The 22,478-nt window shown below is 43.3% G+C and overlaps 2 protein-coding genes across 4 annotated transcripts in view; one reads left to right on the top strand and one right to left on the bottom strand.

Annotated features, from left to right (window-relative positions):
• Positions 1-12,415, top strand: part of LRRN3 (leucine rich repeat neuronal 3) — a 43,455-nt gene extending 31,040 nt beyond the window's left edge. The window contains exon 2 of the mRNA XM_029073515.2: positions 9,403-12,415. Coding sequence (XP_028929348.1) covers positions 9,763-11,886 — 2,124 coding nt within the window. The 5' untranslated portion in view covers positions 9,403-9,762 and the 3' untranslated portion in view covers positions 11,887-12,415. The remainder of the gene's footprint in view (positions 1-9,402) is intronic.
• The window catches only part of IMMP2L (inner mitochondrial membrane peptidase subunit 2), a 912,519-nt gene that overhangs the window by 443,518 nt on the left and 446,523 nt on the right, over positions 1-22,478 (bottom strand). The gene's annotated exons all lie outside the window — the stretch shown is intronic.

Genomic DNA, 22,478 nt, shown 5'->3' with positions numbered 1-22,478 from the left:
GTCTCACAAGCCCATAACCGGCACTATCCTCAACTCATCTCTCTCATTCAACCCATATATTCAATCTGTCACCAAATCCTGTTGGTTCTACCTCCACAACACCTATAGAATCCACCCCTTCCTCTACGTCCATACTGTTACCAAGTTGATCTAAGCATTTACCATATCCCACCTTAACTACTGCATCAGCTTCCTCACTGACCTCCCTGTCCCCTCTCTCACCTTATTCCAATCCTTCACTCTGCTGCTGCATCATTTTTCTAAAGAAACTACTCAGTTCAGGTCTGCCCACTCCTCAAAAACCTCCATTCATTTCTGCATCAAACAATTCTTAGTATTTATTAATAATAATAGTAATAATAATAATTGTGGCATTTGTTAAACGCTTACTATGTGCCAGGCAATGTTCTAAGCACAGAAGTAGATACAAGGTATTTGGGTTGGGCACAGTCCCTCCTGTTCCAAATAGGACTCACTATCTTAAACCCCATTTTACAGATGAAGGAACTCAGGCACAGAGAAGTGAAGTGACTTGCCCAAGGACACCCAGCAGACAAGTGGCAGAGCCAGAATTAAAACCCAGGTCCTTCTGACTCCCAGGCCCATGCTCTATCCACTAGACCACACTGCTTCTTAAGCTCTTACCATGTGCAGATACTAAGCGTTTGGGGGAGTGCAATACAACAGAGTTGATAGACATGTTTCTTGCCCACAACAAACTTACAATCTAGATGGAGAGAACATTCTAGACATGATCTCTGCCCCCATCAAACAGAAACTACTTACCATCAGCTTTAAGGCACTCAATGAGCTCTTCTAGATCAAGAATCTCCTACTACAATCCAACCTGCTCACTTCACTATTCTAATGCCAGCATTCTCACTGTACCTCAGTCTCGATTTTCTTAGTACTCATCGCTTGCCCACATCTTCCCTCTGGTCTGGAACCCCTTCACTCTACATTGCCAAGGACCACAACTTTCTCCATCTTCAAAGCTCTACTAAAATCATATCTCATCATTTCCCCTATTTGCCCTCTCTTCTGTGTCACCTACACTCTTGGATCAGTAACCCTTAAGCATTTTGATATTTACCCCACCCACAGCATTTATGTACCTATCCAGCGGCAATAATAACTGTGGCATTTGTTAAGTGCTTACTATGCACCAGTCACTGTACTAAGTGGTGGGGTGGATACGAGCAAATTGGGTTGGACACCGTCCCGGTCTGACATGGGGCTCACAATCTTAATTCCCATTTTACAGATGAGGTGACTGAGGTGCAGAGAAGTGAAGTGACTTGCCCAAGGTTACCCAGCAGACAAGTGGTGGAGCCAGGATTAGAACTAGGTCCTTCTGTCTACCAGGCCCATGCCCTATCCATTAGGCCATGCTGCTTCTCTGATGTACTTTACCGTCTGCCTCCCTGCCGAGACTGGTAAACTCTTTATGGGAAGGGATCATATCTACCTACTGTCTTGTGTTATACTCTCCTAAGTGTGTAGTTGTACAATATTTCTGCACAAAGTAAGCACTCAATCACCTGATCAATCAATAGCTCACTGAGGGCAGGGAATGGGCCTTTCAACTCTGTTATATTGTACTCTCCCAAGAACGTAGTAAGCACTCAAAAGATATGATTGAGCGATTGGTATTTATTGAATGCCTACTGTATGCTAAGCACTGTGCTAAGCTTTTGGGAAAGTATAATACAATATAGTCAGTAGACTTAAGCTTTTCCTACCAGGCACCTATAGTCTTGATTGCTTGCTAGGGCAAAGCCAGGGTTTGGTATTATTCTCCCTCCAAAAGTTAAATGATTCTGATGATTCCTCACTCTGAAACAAAGTAGACCAGAATCCCCTGGATTACTGGGCTGGCACAGCTAGGCCTGCGCTTGCCACCCAGAAGAAAACTATTACCACAGTTAAGGGCAGCTGTCTGGTAGGGGAGGGCAGCAATGTCAGATACAGGTGACTGGACTGGGAACATCGGCATTCCTTCACTCATGGGGAGCTTAATGAAACCAGAGCTAGAAACCAGAGTAAAGCGAATGCCTCCAGACAGCTGTGCTCTCCATTCACTGGGCACAGAGGCCTGGGGTCTTCCTCCAGGAGCAGAGGTGATGAAGCTGAAACAACATGGTGGGTTTAGTCTTAATAAGTGTCCAATCAGAATTTGTTTTGGCCCTGGAACATTAGCCAAAAGGAAAAAATTATATTGCATGCTGCAAAAGAAAAGAACTGGGTTTTTCCTGTACATCAGAAATCCTAGCAAATGCAAATGAGGCAAATCATGCCCAACATAATTCTGAATTGCAAACGTATTCACCCTAACATTGTGTATGTGTTTGTGTGTGTGTCTGGTAATGTGTATGGACTAAGCCCCCCTTTTGTTCTGCTCCCCCTACCCTCCCCATCACCCCGCCCCTCGCTCCCTCTGCTCTACCTCCTTCCCCACCTCACAACACTGTGTGTATATACGTATGTATATATGTACAAGAAGCAGCATGGCTTAGTGGAAGGAGCATGGGCTTGGAAGTAAGAAGTTGTGAGTTCTAATCCCACCTCAGCGACTTGTCAGCTGTGTGACTTTGGGCAAGTCACTTAACTTCTCTGTGCCTCAATTACCACATCTATAAAATGGGGATTAAGACTGTGAGCCCCACGTAGGACATCCTGATTACCTTGTATCTACCCCAGCACTTAGAACAGTGCTTGCCACAGAATAAGATCCTAACAAATACCATTATTATTACATATTTATAATTCTATCTATTTTATTAATGTGTATATATCTATAATTATATTCATTTATATTGATGCTATTGATACCTGTTTACTTGTTTTGATGTCTGTCTCCCCCCTTCTAGACTGTGAACCCATTGTGGGCAGGGGTTGTCTCTATTTGTTGCTGAATCATACTTTCCAAGAGCTTAGTACAGTGCTCTGCACACAGTAAGCGCTCTACAAATATGATTGAATGAATGAATTAATGTGGCTGGTTATGTCTCTCTCCTTTACTGATGCTAACTTACACTAGACAATCTGTCAAAAAACTAGGCTCTAACCCTGACTCCACCACTTATCTGCTGTGTGACCTTGGGAAGTCACTTTACTTCTCTGGGCCACAGTTACCTCATCCGTAAAATGGGGATTAAGACTGTGAGTCCCATGTGGGACATTGGTTGTTTCCAACCTCATTACCTAGTGTTTACTCCAGCACTTAGAACAGTGCTTCCGCATAGTAAGCAGTTAACAATTAGTACAGTGCTCTGCACACAATAAGAGAACAATAAATATAATTGATTGAATGAATGAATGAATGCATATAAAAAAAGTGGGGTGGAAATAACTGCAATAGCAGACACTGAAAAACTGTTCTTTTCAAGCTTAGGGCTATAAGGTAGCTCTGTAGGAACAGCTGTGTCTTCCAAGTGCTCACCACCTCTAAATTGGCCCTTTTGAAGTGACCTATCTACTGTATTGCCGGGAAGCCATGTTGCAAGGTAACTGCTGCATTTAGCCATTTTATCACCATCTCCCTAAGCACTGAAGTGGGAACAGGAAGATTGCCAAAATCTGATGTTTTGCTCTTCCTTTATGCCCATTCTCACTCGGCTATTGGATGTCCACTTCACCAGTGATACAAAATGCTGCTCTGGGGACTAACCCACTGAGATATTTTAAAAATCCCAAGTTATAAAAATGCCCCCTGTGAGCTGCTGCAAAGGCCATCAGGACCAGCAAGAGAAATAGATTGAATGGAAGCAAACCCATTTCTGTTTTCAAGAGAGCTAGTTCTCAAAGATACACATTTTTCCAAAGAGGCTGCAGCACGGGTGCTTACAGGGCTACAAAACTCATCATCAGCCTTAAATTTAAAAATCCATCCAAAGATTTTTCATTAGGTTTGAATAAAAATAGCCCGTCAGTAACTGAGGCATAGCAGTGTTAATGAGGCTCCAATCACCCAAGTTTCTTTTCAGATGTATCCTTTTCTTGACTGTAGACAAGAGCTCTTGGACAACTAGTAACAGTAGAAGCTCAAAAAGGGAAATTTCTATTTAGCTGATCAAGGAGAGATATTGTTATTTCAGCCACCCTTCATTTAACTGACAATCATTTTCACTATCTTTCTGGTTAAGACAACTGGCCAATTTACACTGCATTGTAAATTGCAATTGTAAATTGGAGTTGAAGAGGATATGGTTGCTTCTTGCTCTGAAAATCGCCCCTCATTCAGTGTTTCTTTGGGGGTTTGCAGTTCATAGTGAAGATGGGTGACACCCTGTTTGATACTTTGGAATCCAATGGCAATCCATTGCCACCAGACCAAAGATGAGAAGGAAACATCCACTGGGTGAGTTTCAGGGGCATGCATTTAAGTTATAGGTAAAGACAACTGTTCTTTATCTGTTTGAAGAGAGACATAGAAAGAAGCAATTAATAATGCATCTAGTAGCAACATAACTGACATAGAATATTAGCCCTCTAAAATGTTGAGAAAAGCATCCCAAAGAACCAACATGTTTCTCTGGCAACAAACCCCAGGGTTTCCATTCAAATTACTAAAACATTACAATAATGAGTTAAATGATCATTTAATCATTTAAATTAATTTAAATGATCATTCTGAAACAAAGAAGAAATTTGCTTACTTTCCCATTTAAAACTTATGAATCTACTTTATATATGCCAATCCAGATACTGTTTATTCTGAAAATACTTCTGCAACTAAAATTGGAGCAGCATGGCCTCATGGAAAGAGCATCGGCCTGGTAGTCTGGGGACCTGGGTTCTAATCCCAGCTCTGTCACTTGTCTGCTGTGTGACCAAGTGCAAGTCATTTAACTTGAGAAGCAGCGTGGCGCAGTGGAAAGAGCACGGGCTTTGGAGTCAGGGCTCATGAGTTCGAATCCCAGCTCTGCCACTTGTCAGCTGTGTGACTGTGGGCAAGTCACTTAACTTCTCTGTGCCTCAGTTCCCTCATCTGTAAAATGGGGATTAAGACTGTGAGCCCTACGTGGGACAACCTGATTCCCCTGTGTCTACCCCAGCGCTTAGAACAGTGCTCTGCACATAGTAAGCGCTTAACAAATACCAACATTATTATTATTATTCTCTGTGACTCACTTCTCTTATCTGCAAAATGGGTATTTAATACCTGTTCTCCCACCTACTTAGACTATGTACCCCATTTGGGATCTGATTATCTTGCATCCACCTCAGTGGTTAGTATAGTACTTGACACACAGTAAGCACTTAAATGCCAGAGTCATTGTTATTATTATTGACGGTAAAAGGTGAAATTACTCTCCAAAAATGTTAAAAAAAATAATTGAAACAAAATTCAAAAAGTATTGATTAAAGAAAGTCATCTCCCATCTAGCACCTCCATCCATTCCCTCAATAAGCAGGGCTGTGAAAGTAGGGTGGCAATTTTGAGTGGTATTTTCTGTGATGTACCTGTCAGTCATAAAGGACCAGAGACCAGAGTTGCCAGCCCTTGCCAAGAGATTTAATCTCCATTCCCCAAAACAGTCTGGCTCTAAATGTGGGGAGGGGAGAAGAATAAATTATTCTTCTCTCTAAATTATTCTCTTCTCTCTAAAGTGGCTCTGCCACTTGTCAGCTGTGTGACTGTGGGCAAGTCACTTAATTTCTCTGTGCCTCAGTTACCTCATCTGTAAAATGGGGATGAAAACTGTGAGCCTCATGTGAGACAACCTGATTACCCTGTATCTACCCCAGTGCTTAGAACAGTGCTCTGCACATAGTAAGTGCTTAACAAATACTAACATTATTATTACTATTATTAAATTACTGAGCACCTACTGTGTGCAGGGCACTGGAGTAAGCCCTTGGGAGAATACCATAGAAATAATGGGCATGATCCCTATCTTCAAGGAGTTTACAGTCTACTGGGGGGAGACGGATAAATTACCCAGAGTGGGAGGTAATAGAGGATGAAGATATGTGTATAATTTCAAAGGAGAGACAAAAGAAGGGAACATTCTGTTGGCTGTGTTGTAAGCTCCTCAAGGGTAGAAAATGGATAATTTCCTCTACTGACCTTTTTGTACATGATAGGTGCTCAGTCTAGTGCCCTGCAAAGAGTAGACATTCAGCACACACTGCCAATATTGATGCCAGTGTTTCAACAGTCCTTGACAGAGAAGCAGCCCAAATTCCCAACTGAAAGAACATACAAAATTACTAAATGGGAAGAAAACAAAAATAAGCCTCCAAAATCATTTCACATAAATGGTATAAGTTAAAAGGTTCTGAGTTTTCCAAGACATGGAAAGAGTCCCTATTGTTAAGCTTTCCCTTCGCCAGGTCATTTGAAGAAGTATGGGCTTTCCTGTCCTGTTGAAGAAAATGAATGAAATCGACCACACTAACTTCTCCACGTAGCTCTCACCAACACAGTTTAGCAAAACCAGGAGTTACATTCAGTTTTGTTTTAACCACATAATTGAACACAGGTGTTTTGCACAGTTTTCCTGTTCATCCAGATCCCTTTGGGCAAAGTAAAACCTATTCTTTCCTTTAAATAGACAAAGGTAAAAGAAAGTAGCCTTACAGGGCTTAAGTAAACGTTCTTATACTCTTCTTTTTTCTCTATCCATAATTTATTTTAATGCCTGTCTCCCGCTGCGGACCGTAAGCTCCTTGAAACCAGGCATTCTATCTACCGACTCTGTGGTATTGTACTTCCCCAGGTGTTTAGTACAGTACTCGGCCACAGCTAGCACTCAATAAATACCATTCATGGATTGATTGAGAAGCGGATGGATTTATCAGGTTTTTCTTCAAGTCAAAGTCCCTTTATTTCTAGTAATAAAGGAACAGGTTTGATCATGGTGTCCTTTGCTGGTATTTGATTGGCCCATTGTCAGCTGAGTGCATTTAGAAAGTGTTGATGAGGTAAGCTTTTCCGTTATGCTTTACTCATACATCCAACTTGAAATGTTGGAAGAGGCAGAAACCCTGGCTGCTTTGGGAGCTAAGGGAGGGTAGGTAGGTATCTTCGCTTCTTTGAGTCTTCATTATTATCAGTCTTCAAGCAGAGTATAGATGAATGTATCTGAGAATGAAAAAGAATGGCTCTTGGAATAGCACTGAACTGATGAGGTGCAGATGTAGATGGATGAAACGGGGGGAACTGAGACAGTAGTTTGGACCTTCAAAAAATCTTAGGCCTGAGAACCATGGCCAGCCCTTTCTGAAAAGAACAGAAAAACTCTAGGGGGTCTTACAATATGCCTCTTCCAATGCCTGAAGCAGCTTTAATTTCAGATCACATCTAGGTCCAGGAGAATGCTCCCTCCTTACCGAAAACTTGGGAGTGAGTTCAATAACAAGAGCCCCCCTGCACTGACCACTGAAGAGAAAGGGCACCCCCGGGGGTGATTCAAGATGTTCCGCATCTCTGAAGACAGAATTAGTCATGTTTCTGTCTGTGGCACGTCTCAGCGATATTTACCACCATCAATGAAGCATCGACTGCAGCTCATTATCTGTAAGCCCGGGAGCATGAAATGTAAGGCAGTATGGAACATATTCATTGTAGGGTAAGGATGATGCTATGCCATTGTGAACTTTGGAACTGTCAGATGTTTGGAGAAGAAAATAGTATTGTAACTCTAGTACGCACATTTGGAAGCAAAGTTTTCTACCACGCAATTTGGAATGGAGGTTTAGGTTATCATCATGCTGCTTGCCGGCCTTTAGAATTGCTCATATTTCAGGTATAACAATATCAGTATCTATTGAACAGGAATACTATCTAAATGTAGTTGTTAATAGAATAAAGGCCCTTTTTCCTGGTTCCCTGTAAGTAATCTTCAGGTTAAAAAGATAATCTCAAATTAGACTGGGATTATATGCTATGTGTTATTCATTTACATGAATGCCTGGCTTCCCCTCTAGACTGTAAGTTCATTATGGGCAAGGAACGTGACTACCCACTCTGTTGTACTGTACTCTCCCAAGTAGTACTCTGCACACAGAAAGCACTCAATAAATACCACTGATGTTGACTGTGTTTGGAATGTCAAATTAGGCTTTATTTATTCTAATCATAAAAACATTTTTCTTATGAAGAATCAGAATGGCCTAGTAGAAAGATCATAGGCTTCGGAGTCAGTGAAGCTTGTTCTTATCCTGGCTCTGCTATTTGTCCGCTATGTGACCTTGGGCAAGGCACTTAACTTCTCTATGCCTCAGTTCCTTCACCTATCCAATCCATCACCAAAGCCTGCTGGTCTCACCGTCACAACATCACCAAGATCCGCCCTTCCCAAGCACTTAGTACAGTGCTTTGCACACAGTAAGTGCTCAATAAATATGATTGAATGAATGAATGTCCTGCCTCTAACTTGGACTGTCCTCTCTCTTCATTACTTGTTAGAAAATTACTCTCCCAACCTCCAAAGACTTATCAAAGGTACATCTCCTCCAAGAGGCCTTCCCTGACTAAGCCCTCATTTCCTCTTTTCCCACTCTCTTCTACATCGCCCTGATTTGCTCCCTTTATTCGCCTCTCCCTCAGAGCACTTACACAAATATCCTTAATGTATTCATTTTTATCAATGTCTGTCTCCCTGTTGAGATTGTAAGCTCGTTGTTGGTAGGGAACATGTCTACCAATCTGTATACTCTACTCTCCCAAGTGCTTAGTATAGTACTCTGCGCACAGTAAGTGCTCAATAAATATGATTAATTGATTGACAAAATAGGATTAAATCCTACTCCCTCCTATTGAGACTGTGAGCCCAGTGAGCTACAGGGCCTGTGTCTGACCTGATTATCTTGTGTCTGCCCCAGTGTTTAGTATTGTGCTTGGCACAGAGTAAGTGCTTAACAAATACTACCATTATTGTTATTATTATTATATAAATTACTCATTTAGAATTGTAGTTGTGGAAAGTATGAAAGAAAAAAAGTGAGGAGAGTAGCAACACTATCTCCGAAGGTGACTTCTTGCAAGAGGGAAGAGAGAAGGGGAATCGCAGAAAGGAAGACAGATGAGGCAGTTGATAGAAATTAAACGGAATTGTGGAATGGGTTTCTTTTAAGTAATATTCCAGTTCCTTTGAAATATTCAGCGTGATTTCGGATGTCTATCTCTCCTATTCCAGCAAGCTATTGCCACTTGCAGACTTTGCTCACCAGAGTGTCCCCGTTGGTTTCCACAGAGGAGCTTTGGCAGGCCACAGTTCAGCCACCTCCAGAACAGGCCTGGCGGGCCAAAAGTCCAAGGAGGTATTGATAGTGGATTCTCAAGGAGTCACTACAATCCCCCAGCGCTTCCACACTTTCAATGTTGGGTTGCTGAGCCCAAGGCAGAGCCTCAAACCTTTTCCTTGCTAATGACTTTCTTCTTGCTCATTTCAGGTCATGCCTCCAATCCTGCAAATGCCCCTCAGTCATGGGATCTGAAGTAAATACTCCTAAATAAATGAATCACTTAACCACCTATGGCCTTCTACCCATACTTCATCTTCACATTGCCCATCAATTTTACAGAATCAAGGAGACAGTGACCTTCATTTTTCCAATGTGCACGGTATTTTTGGACAGTGCAATTGCAAAGTTGACACTTATTTCCAGGAAGAAAAACTCCATACATCCATGGCATTCATCATTTGACAAACACAAGCATTTTCCTTATCAATCAGCTCTCACTGAACCCAACGGCGGCGGCACCTGCAGAATCCTTAAGGGCCTGCTCAATTCCTGAAGAAACGAGCTAAAATGAAGGACATGCCACTCAGACTATATTTGCTGCTGGGCCTAGCCATCACGGTCCTGGTACAAGCTGCCGAGAAGAAAGCAGACTGCCCTCCAACGTGTACATGTGAAATCAGACCTTGGTTCACCCCTAAATCCATTTATATGGAGGCCCCGACTGTGGATTGCAATGATTTAGGTCTCCTTAATTTCCCTGCTAGATTGCCTGCTGACACACAGATTCTACTTCTACAGACGAACAATATTGCAGAAATTGAATACTCAGAAGACTTTCCAGTGAACCTCACTGGCCTGGATTTATCTCAAAACAATTTATCCTCTGTCATCAATATTAATGCTCAGAAGATGCCTCAGCTTCTGTCTGTGTATCTGGAGGAAAACAAACTTACTGAGCTGCCTGAAGAATGTCTGTCTGGCCTGGACAGTTTGCAAGAACTCTATATTAATCACAACCTGCTCTCAGCAATTTCTCCGGGAGCCTTCATCGGCCTCCGTAATCTCCTCCGGCTTCATCTCAATTCCAATAGATTGCAGATGATCAACCGCGAATGGTTTGAAGCTCTTCCTAATCTAGAGATTCTAATGATTGGGGAAAATCCTATCATCAGCATCAAAGATATGAACTTTAAGCCTCTTATCAACCTGCGCAGCCTGGTTGTTGCCAGCATAAACCTCACCGAAATACCAGATGATGCCCTGATTGGCCTCGAAAATTTAGAAAGCATCTCATTCTACGACAACCGCTTTGTCAAAGTGCCCCAAGCAGCGCTGCAAAAAGTCATAAACCTGAAGTTCTTGGACCTAAACAAGAATCCTATTAATAGAATCCGGAGGGGTGATTTTAGCAACATGCTACACCTGAAAGAGTTGGGGATAAACAACATGCCAGAACTGATTTCCATCGATAGCCTGGCAGTCGACAATCTGCCAGATCTGAGGAAAATCGAAGCTACCAACAACCCGAGGCTGTCCTACATCCACCCCAACGCTTTTTCCAGGCTGCCCAAGCTGGAGTCCCTCCTCCTCAACAGCAACGCCCTCAGTGCCCTGTACCAAGGAACGATCGCATCCCTTCCCAACCTCAAGGAAATCAGTATTCACAGCAACCCAATCCGCTGCGACTGTGTTATCCGCTGGATCAACATGAACAAAACCAACATTCGGTTTATGGAGCCCGAGTCCCTGTTCTGTTTCGACCCTCCGGAATTCCAAGGGCAGAACGTGCGGCAGGTGCACTTTCGGGAAATGATGGAAATCTGCCTCCCTCTGATAGCCCCAGAGAGCTTTCCATCCACCCTGGACTTAGCAACCGGAAGTTGTGTTTCACTACACTGCAGGGCCACAGCGGAGCCGGAGCCTGAGATCTCCTGGATAACCCCGTCGGGTCGCAGGCTCTTGCCCAATACCATGTCTGGAAAGTTCTACGTCCACTCTGAGGGGACATTGGACATAAGTGGCATAACCAGCCAGGAGGGTGGCCTGTACACTTGCATGGCCACGAATCTGGTCGGGGCCGACCTGAAGTCAGTTCTGATCAATGTGGATGGCTCCGTCCCACAGGACGGCACTGGCTCTCTGAACATTAGGGTGAAAGACATCCGGTCCAGCTCTGTGCTGGTATCCTGGACAGCGAGTTCCAAGATTTTCAAGGCCAGCGTGAAGTGGACAGCCTCCGCCCGAGCCAAAAACCCACGTGCTGCCCAGAGTGCTCGAATCCCATCTGATGTGAAGGAGTACAACCTGACCCACCTACACCCTGCAACCGAGTACAAGATCTGCGTGGACATCCCCACCATCTACCAGCAGAGTAAGAAACGCTGTGTGAATGTTACCACCAAGGGCCTGGACCATCCCAGGGCAGATCACAAGAGCAAGGGGACAGCAGCGATTGCCTGCTTTGCAGGCCTGCTGGGGATCCTTAGTGTGATGTGTGTCTTCAGCTGCCTCTCTCAGGAGCTGAACTGTGACACACACCCCGGTGATGTCAGGAATTATTTGCAGAAGCCAACCTTCCCCTTCAGTGAGTTCTACCCTCCTCTCATCAGCCTTTGGGAAGGCAGCAGAGAGAAAAGCACAGGCCTGGAGGTACAAGCGACGGTTATAGGGGTCCCGGGCAGTGTGTCCTAAAGCCACCGCAGCACAAAACTTGCTTTCTGAGAAGAAAAGCACAAGACTTAAGTTGTGCTAAGTGAAAGGCAGAGAATCTGGGCTCCTTAGGAGGGAGAAACCAGGGTTGGACGGGTGATGCCGGTCCCAAGGGGAAATCGGCACAGCCTCAGCATACGATGTACACCTAGCTGGATTCGATGGTTACTGTGCCAACCAAATAAAACAACTCAATTTTCTAAACTCCCATGTGACTTTGCTGTCTGGAATACAGTTCAAGTGGACAAGAGCATTTTCTGTATTTGGTTTTTTAGTATGGAAGAGTAGTGATTGCACACTACCTCCTCGTGGGTTGCCACACGCATATTAGCCAAGGGTTTTGCCAGTACCGGACAAACTTGAATTGGCAGGTGGTGTAACGAAATGGACAAATTCTGTAGAGTAGACGCAGTGAGTATGTGAAACTTTTTTATGAGGAAAAATACATTTTGGATTAAAATCAATGGCTTTTGTCCTGTTTTCGTTTCTAAATAAAAGAGCATTTCTGGGAGACATGATCTGACAAAACCCAAGTCATTTACCGGCCGATCGAAGAGCATTCTTTCCTGCTAAATGGTAGGATCTGATGGGTTTAGAAACCTGATCTTCGTTTCTACCCCTCTGGCCAACTGCCCACACACCCAAATATGTTTCTGAGGTATTGTACATAGTAAAAGCAGCAGTGCACCTTCCTTTTTTCCCTTTTGCAAGGAAAAATATCCTCTCACGAGGGAGAAGGGTTGTCAGGATGTGATCGCCACAGATTGAGGCCTAGATTTAATCGTTTGCCTCAGACCATGTAAATTTCCTACTTAAGTGGTAGAAAGAGAATCGGTGAATCTCCATCTTGAAAGCTTTTCCATTCTCTGCAAGCTCAGGCAGGGTTAAAACATTATTCACTCAGCGGTTTCATCTAACGCTCCTGCAGATGGAACCTGATGGTTCGGAACATTTCCCATTTCAAGACAGAGGGAGTGGAACCAAATTCTACATTAAAGAGCAGAAGGTCATTGGTGGGAAGTGGGGAGGGAGGCAGTGCAGTCTGTGCCAGATCCTCTGTTCAAATCCCATTTCTGTCTCTTGGTTCTGGGGCTGTATTGGTCCCAGACCCGGGGAAATGCTGACTGCCTGCAGTGCCCCCAGCTGCAATCATGGCTCCTCCTGACAAGTCACGCTGTGTAGGCACTTGGAAGTGATGGCTACACTTGCACACTACTTGCCTGATTATGGCTAGCTCTCCTGAGGCATGATTTACTTCAACTACTTCACTACTTAAAAACAGTGAATTAGTCAAACACAAGCATCTTGTCTGGGGGAAGTGTTCCCAAAATCTTTGCTACTAATTGGACTTCTCTGAACTATGGGTGAAAGCAGAAGAATGAGACAGAGAAAGAAAGGGAGCAGTGTGGTCCAGTGGCTAGAGCACGGGCCTGGGAGTCAGAGGACCAGGGTTCTAATTCCAGCTCTGCCACTTGTCTGCTGCAGAAACTTGGGCAAGTTACTTCACTTCTCTGTGCCTCAGTTTCCTCATCTGTAAAATGGGGATTAAGACTGTTAGTCCCATGGGGGACAGGGACCGTGTCCAATCTGATTACCTGGTATCTACCCCAGTGCTTAGTACAGTGCCTGGCACATAGTGCTTAACAGATATCACAATTATTATAATTAATAAAGAAATAGAAAAAAATAAAGAGAAGGAAATGGAGAGAGAGGGAGGGAGGGAGGGAGAAGAAGGCATAGGGAGAGAGCAGGAGTGAGAGGAAGTGAGGAATAGAGAGAGGAAACATGGAAGGAAGGTTGGGAGGCAGAGTGGCCTAATGAAGAGCCTGCATCTGTAAGTTAGGGGATACTAATCCCCACCTTTCCACTGTCCTACTGTGTGGATTTAGACAAGTCACGCAATGTACCCACGCCTCAGTTTTCTCATCTACTTACCTCATAGACTGTGAGCAATGTGGCTCAGGGACTGTGTCCAAACTGATCTTATGTACACCTTCTCACTTAGTGTGCTTGGCACTTATTATTATTATTATTATATTTTAAGTGCTTACTATGGGCCAAGCATAGTTCTAAGTGCTGAGGAAGATAAGTTAATCAGTTGGGACACAGTCCCTGTCCTCCATGGGGATCACAGTCTAATTTAGGAGGGACGAGTATTCAATCCCCATTTTTACAGATAAGGTAACTGAGGAATGAAGAAGTTAAGTGACTTGCTCAAGGATGCACAGCAGACACTTGGAAGATTGGGGCCTGGAACCCAGGTCCTCTGAGTTCCAGGTCTATTCTTTTTCCACTAAACCACACTGCTTCTCATGTAAGTACTTAGAAGTATTATAATTATTAGCGAGACATAGTTTGTGTGAGTGAGAGAAAGAATGTGTTTAAAAGAAAACTGGTATGAAAATATAACTTCAAGACAGCCTGTCAAGAGACTTTAATCAAGAAAAAGTCTTCAACCTAGTAGAAATCTGGGTGTAGGGACAAAGCAGAGAAAAAAAGATTGAGCAAGGTATGGCCACCCAGGTCAAAGATGAATGAAGAACTGGCAATCGTCTAGCACTTCTGGGTTACTTGGGGAACCAAAGAGATTAATTCAGATCCCAAAGAGAATGTTTACATTTGAACTATACAGTTTGTTGATCAACATCCTCAAATTGGTCAGTTAATTTCCACCTCTCTACTTCCTGCAAATTGGACAAACACAAAGGGCAGAATGTGTTGGAACACTGAACGCAAGGGCCCACTGAAGGATATAAGATTGTACAGTTTTCAAGGTGAATGCACTTATTTTTCACTGGTTAGATATAGTTTTGGGGTAGAAACCCACCTATGATTCTCTAGAATTACACTGAACTGAGTCAGCAAGAAAGTGTAAATTTTAGTAAAAGGAATGATTGGATGTAAAAATTGCAGAATTAAAGTTGTAAAAATGTGAATTCTTTGAGCATCTTATTTAAGAAATGAAAAATACATTCAACGATTTTATTTCAGCGGAAAATATCCACTCGATTAAAGGAATTTAGTCATACACAATTACCAAAAGAAGAAAATGATAAAACTTTATTCTTCTCTACAACTATTATGGAAAAATGGCAACTGCAAAGGACAATTACAGATGATGTATGTTGGGGGAGGCAAACCCTCACCTCTGAAATGCTACAATATTTCAGGTTATCTCACCTTTTGCATAAAACCAGACATTTAACTTTTCTACTGGAAGCCTGCTACTGTCCTTCAAAATGTCACTGGATGGTAACACTTCCAGAACAGCAGAGCCATATCATTTCATCTGCTGTTAATGAATAGTTTGCTTTCACAAAAGAATTGGCGATTTCTGATTCTGAAGGCGATTTCAGCTATTTTTTGACACTCTCCAAGGTATTTAGTAGTAGTTTTATAAAGCAGTCGAGAAGATAGACCGTGTTAATTTTAACACTCCCCAGATTTGGACCTTACAAATTCAATATGTTTCCTGAACACAAATTCTACAAGCTGATGAATCACCATCACACACAGGCTGACATTAGAATTTATCAGCTCGACACACTCATATATCATGAGAGGTTTCAGCACCGCGGACAGAGCTTTTAGAGTAAGGCTATTTGTCAAAAACATGGGAACTGAAATATGACCTATTACAAAGCAGGTACTGTATAGGTCAGCAAGAACTTGCTCATGTATCTTGTATGTTTGTCTTTTGAACCTAGCTGGATTTCTATCTGGTCACAGATATATCTGAAAACCAAGATTTTCATTTATTTCAAGCAGAGTCTTAGAAAAGGGGGGTAAAACCAAATGAACACCTAATAGGAAGGAATGACCTGAAAAAGCATATTTGGGAGGGTTTGGATGATTACATATAACTGCTCATAGGAAGACATAATGTTATTTACTTCACTAAAAGTCTAATTTGGATTTTCTAAGGAAGAAAATGCATTTGCTTAATAACAAGAATGATATTTCATACCTCCCCATGTAACCTCTTAAACCTCATAAAATTATCCAGCTCTGGTCAAATCAGTCAAAGCATTTATATTCAGAAAAAGGTTTCCATCTGATGAAATTGGAAAATATCTATTTTACTCCCAACTGTAATGTAAGGTATTCCATCTATAACTAATAAAAATGGTTGTAAAGCATATAGCTATACAAATGCTAAACAATAGCAATCCAACTTGTAAAAAAGAAAATACTGCTTTCATAGAAGCATATTAATTTTATAACTTTCCAATTTTATTATTTTATACTCAATAAAATCAGGCCAAGATGCTGTGATGGTAAACAATAAACTAATTTGTATTTAATTCCATAGACGATGCCCAAATTGATTAAGGCAATAGAATAGAAGCGTCTGAACTGTACAGTAATATCGTAGATCTGTCCCTCCCATTCAATGATGATGGTGTTGGTATTGGGGTATTCGAGACTTGAGTGTGTCATAAGGGACAGATGTAGGATTATTTCTCCATTCTTCTGGTAACTGCACACACACACACACACACACACACACACACACTCACTAACACATGTAATCCAGTCTTGAAAAAAAAGTACATATTACTGAGTCAATAAATGAAATTAGTCACTTTTATCTCCTCTCTCCCAGACTACCAGAACTGCACAATGAATCCAAAGAAACTTTTCTGTTTGGGGCATACTATTAGGGCCTCCTTGAGATACAAGTTCATCTTCTGTACAACTTCTGACCAACTCCCCCAACTCTACCAGGTTTAAACAAAGGGGATAAGATATCTATGGGTCTATATTTCCTTGCTGCTCTGGAAAGCTGACTAACCACTGACAGATGAGGACACCTCTGGCAGCTATTTGGGCTGGATGACCCTTTCCACCACTCATTTGCTTAGAAGATCCTCAAAGATATGGACTATCTCCCACCTGATCTCCCCCAGTGCTTAGTGGTTGGCAAAAAGTAAACACTTAACAAATACCACGATTATTATGATTATAATTAGGGACAATTTTCCATCAGTAAGGGCATTTATGGAAAGGTTCATGTAAATTAGTCCTGAAAGAAAAAATAGTCACCAGACTGAAGAGTCACCCCAGCCCATCATTAACCAAATCTGCCCACTATGTTGCAGTCTCGGTGGCAAAGTGAAACGCCTAGAGTAGATTCAACTTCCCTGAGCACAGCTACTAGAGGAGCAAGTGTGAAGAAAAGACCAAGGTACTAATTCTCCAGGTGGATCAGTACTTTAGACTTGAATTTGTAATAGGAATCAGGGAGCTGGAAAACTTGAAGAAAAACACAAATTAGATTAGTTGCTCCTAATGATTGTTCTCCACTGTCATCGTGATTATAAATAGCAGGATAATAATGATTTCAAATGACAAGATAAGAAAATTATTTGGTCTCAGCCTCATATAGGGCTTTCAGGATTGACTGAAATTCCTGAAACTCAGAATACCTAGAATGAATTTCTTTAACTCAGATTCACATCAATGTCTTCATCATCACTGTCGATATCATCATCAGCAACCCCTTGCTGTGAGAGACGGCACGCACACAAGGAAACAAATATGAAGGTTTGGGCAGGTCGTTCATAATGGGTTTCTCTAGGGAAAGAAGGGAGTATGGAGGGGAAAGTGTTTGGGGTACTGGATAGACTGCCCCACACAAGAGGAGGGATGTCAGGGAAGACAATCATAACATGGTTCCTTCAAGTATCCTGGTGCCAGTGTTGAAGACAAGAGCCCTGGGCTGAATGAACTGCAGGTCTGACTCAAAAGCGGTCCTGCTCATGGTCTTATGGTTTTATTATTACTGTTTGTATTTGGCATTTTTAAAGCTCCAGTGAAAAGCTTGGGTCAGTACAACTGGCAGACACACAGGGTTTCTTAGCTAGAAAATCGGCTCAGATTACAATGTTTGCAATCTTTTTTTCCTAGCTCTAACATCCCAATTCCTCACATGGTGTTTTTCCTGGCTAATCCGCTGCTAATTGGGTTGTGACTTAGGAACAGTGTAACATTAGGACTGGAGAGACAGACAAGCCCAGCATCAGGCAGCACAACCACAAAAACCCCTTCTAGCAATAACAGAGAAAGCAAGCATTGGGGGATGTTTAAATCCAGCGTCCTGCAATGGAGATGCATCAAAGAAATGGAGGCAAGGTAAAGACTTTTTGAGAGTGTCAGGATCACTAGGTACCTCTGACCTCTTTCCTCCAATCCTAGCATTTCAGAAAGAGAAGGACGAACACCAGATCGTGGTAAGGAGTCTGTTGTCTAAGGCCGCGTGTCCACCACTAAGGACACTTGGGTTGGGGGGTGGCAGAGGAGGAGAGACTCCTGGCATCCTCCTCAACTGGGCAGAAAGTGTCACTGAGAGTTTGTGGGGGAACTGGCTAGGAATCGTTTGTGGGATTTTTCTTGACCCATGACAGAGGCAGAACAGGGGCTACAGACAGTTCTGGGATTTCTGGCAATTCCATTCCAAAACGCCAGGTGGCAAAACACTGCTCAGAGGTGCCCCTTCTAGGGGTTCCAATTGAGCAGCTCAGATCTTGGGTAGGTTATGCAAGAACCTAGAGCTTAAAGTGGATGCATTTACTTCTGTGTACCTCATAAGACTGATGAGATTGGCTGGAGAGCACAAGCACTTGTTTTAACACAGGATTCATGTTCAGCTCTGCATGGTGCCTGCTGACTTCCAGGACAGGACACAGAATGAGGTTGAAGCAAGAAACCTTCTCCTTGGCCTTGCACCAACCCCCATTTCCTGTGAGGTGAGATAAAGGCAGTGATCACTCTAGATATTCCCCCCAACCCAACTAAACACGTCCCCTTCCAAAAGAACTTCAGGCTGTCTTCGGTTTTGCCACTTGATTACCAGCAGGAAAGCAATGAAGAAATTTTAACCATACCACACAGATGCTTCCTTGCATCTGTTCCAGACAAGGACTATACAGAGCTTGACAGCCATGGGTCCTAGCTCCATGGTTTTGTAAACAGAAATGATGTCTACTTAGATAGCAAGCGTAGCTCGGTGGAAAAGAGCCTGGGCTTCAGAGTCAGAGGTCATGAGTTCGACTCCCGGATCTGCCAGTTGTCAGCTGTGTGACTGTAGGCAAGGCACGTAACTTCTCTGTGCCTCAGTTACCTCATCTGTAAAATGGGGATTAACTGTGAGCCTCACGTGGAACAACCTGATTACCCTGTATCTCCCCCAGCGCTTAGAACAGTGCTCTGCACATAGTAAGCGCTTAACAAATACCAACATTATTATTATTATTATTATAGATGAAGCAGTGTTGCCTATTGGAAAGAGCATGGGTCTGGGCGTCAGAAGACCTGGATTCTAATCCTGATTCTGCCACATGTGTGCTGTGTAGCCTTGGACAAGTCACAATTTCTCAGTGCCTCAGTTTCCTCATTGGTAAAATGGGGATTCAATACCTGTTCTCCCTTCCCCTTAGACTAGGAATCTCATGTGGAACACAGAATGTGTCCCACCTGATCATCTTGTATCTAACTGAATACTTAATATGGTATTTATCAATCTCCCTGAAGCCTCAGCTCAAAGAGAGCAATCGCTCTTTTGATTTATCACATGCCAGGCTGTTGTCTCCCAGCAGCCTTACTCAGAAACACATTATTTGAGACAGGCCTCCTTGCACACAGTAGTGAAGTGGGTATCAATCACTTATTGATCTCTTCAGTCCCACCTATAGGTAGAGATTAGATCTCCCTCTGTAGCTGTGTTTAAATACATTTCTCTTTGGCAGTTTGGTGCCTTGTTTTTAACCAGAGAAAAAAATTATAAACTTGATATCTGCCCCCAGCCTCCAGCCCCAGTCACATTCATTCAATAGTATTTATTGAGCGCTTACTATGTGCAGAGCACTGTACTAAGCGCTTGGGATGAACAAGTCGGCAACAGATAGAGACAGTCCCTGCCGTTTGACGGGCTTACAGTCTAATCGGGGGAGATGGACAGACAAGAACAATGGCAATAAATAGAGTCGAGGGGAAGAACATCTCGTAAAAACAATGGCAACTAAATAGAATCAAGGCGATGCACACACCCAACCCCTAACAGACCATGGAATGGCTTTCAGTTCCTCTGGTCCAGTGGCCTGGGCCTGGGTTCTGCAGAGCTGCCAGGTGGTGATGAGGGAACAGCGGCTCCTTAAAATCCTCCTCCGTCTCCTGATCACTCCTGAGCCAAAGTCCTCTCCTGTTGGGTTAATGAGCATTTCTAGAGCTTCTACTGTCTGTCTTCCATGTTCTGGTGTGATCCTACAGAAACATGCCCAGATTGAATGTTTAATACCACCTTACAACTGCCACCCTGGGACTAACTATGGCTCAGATTTCCACTCGCCAGGCAAGTTCCTCATCTCAAGGTGAGGTGAGTCCATGGTAAGGGACTGAGAAGCCCCTTTCCAAGAGATGAAGAGGCTGGGGCAGCACAGGTGTCTGGCGAAGACCCCAGATACTTAGTCCAATGCTCTGCACACAGTAAATGCTTAATAAATGTTACTGGTTGATTGACTGATAATAATAATAATACTAATAATGTTGGTATTTCTTAAGCACTTACTATGTGCAGAGCACTGTTCTAAGCTCTAGGGTAGACACAGGGTAATCAGGTTGAATCAGGTTGTCCCATGTGAGGCTCACAGTCTTAATCCGTATTTTAATAATAATAATAATAATAATAATAATAATGTTGGTATTTGTTAAGCGCTTACTATGTGCCGAGCACTGTTCTAAGCGCTGGGGTAGACATAGGGGAATCAGGTTGTCCCACGTGGGGCTCACAGTCTTAATCCCCATTTTACAGATGAGGGAACTGAGGCCCAGAGAAGTTAAGTGACTTGCCCACAGTCACACAGCCGACAAGTGGCAGAGCTGGGATTCGAACTCATGAGCCCTGACTCCAAAGCCCGTGCTCTTTCCACTGAGCCACGCTGCTTCTCTGAGTGATCACGCGGCTTGGCTCAGAGACCTCACAGAATCTGAGCAAAGTCACTGCCTGAGTCACTCAATGTAGTCTACAATTCTCTGGGAAAGAATCTTTATGAATTGAGCAAATTCTCTCTGTCTTTCCTCCAGGCAAACACGAGCTGGATAAGAGCAACTACTGTAGCAGAGTTTCCATTCACCCCAGGTTTGAAACAAGCCCTTCCTGACCATTATAAAGCCAGTGCATTTTAACAGTATTCTGGAGTTCATTTGTTTCTAAGGATGGAGCAAACACTGTGTATCAAGCATCAGATGGTATCTTTCCCCAGTATCCATCGCCACTGCTGTAGCTACCAGGATATCTCATTTCCTTGAGGAGGACAGGCTGACTCAATGATGTGTGTGAGTGTGTGTGTGTGCATGTGTGTGAGTCAGTTGTATTTACTGAGCACTTACTGGGTGTAGAACATTGTACTAGGCACTTGGGAGAGTACAATATAACAATAAACAAATGCATTCCCTGGCCATAGTGACCTTACAGTCTAGATATCAAATGTCCAAAGGTCACAGATGCAAGTTCACAGATGACACAGAAGGGAGAGTGAGCCAAGGAAAAGAGGGCTTAATCAGGGAAGGCCTCATGGAGAAGATGTGACCTTAATTGAGCTTTAAAGAGGAAGGTGGGAGGGTGGGTGGCGGGGGCCAGGAAAGGTAGGTATGTCCCTATCTTTGCCCCTCAACCCTCCTGATCTATAGCAAGTTTCCATACTCTGCTCAGTCATTAGGGGCCATGGAAAAGGAGGGTCATGGTGCCAACTCCATTTGAAGCATTGATAGTACTGTTCTGGCCTACCATTCATTCATTCATTCATTCATTCATTCATTCATTCGTATTTATCGAGTACTTACTATGTGCAGAGCACTATACTAAGCACTTGGAGTGTACAGTTCCGCAACAGATAGAGACAATCCCTATCCAATAATGGGCTCACAGTCTAAACGGGGGAGACAGACAACAAAGCAAAACAGAACAAAACAAGCAGTCTAGCGTAGACATCATCAAGATAAATTGAATCATAGAGATATACACATCATTAACAAAATAAATAGGGTAATAAATAATATATACAAATATGCACAGTGCTGAGGGGAGGGGAAGGGGGAAGAGCAGAGGGCGGGAGAGAGGGAAATGGGAAGGGGAGGAGGAGCAGAGGGAAAGGTGGGGTACCGTCTGGGAAGGCCTCCTGGAGGAGGTGAGCTTTCGGTAGGGCTTTGAAGAGGGGAAGAGAGTTAGTTTGGCGATTGTGAGGAGGGAGTGCATTCCAGGACAGTGATAAGATGTGAGTCAGGGGTTGACAGCAGGACAGGCACAAACAGAGGATTGTGAGGAGGTGAATAGCAGAGGAGTGGAGTGTTCGGGGTGGGCAGTAGAAAGACAGAAGGGAGGTGAGGTGTTGGAGAGCTTTGAAGCCAAGAGTGAGGAGTTCTTGTTCGTACGAAAGTTGATAGGCAACCACTGGAGGTTTTTGAGGAGGGGAGTGACATTCCCAGAGCGTTCCTGTAGAAAGATGATCCAGGCAGCGGAATGAATAATAGACTGGAGTGGGGAGAGACAGGAGGCTAACACAATAATCCAATCGGGA

This window comes from Ornithorhynchus anatinus, chromosome 10 (genome assembly GCF_004115215.2).
Source record: "Ornithorhynchus anatinus isolate Pmale09 chromosome 10, mOrnAna1.pri.v4, whole genome shotgun sequence".
NCBI lineage: Eukaryota > Metazoa > Chordata > Mammalia > Monotremata > Ornithorhynchidae > Ornithorhynchus > Ornithorhynchus anatinus.
Note: the sequence above shows the minus strand (reverse complement) of the source record. Positions and strands in the feature narration are given on the sequence as shown.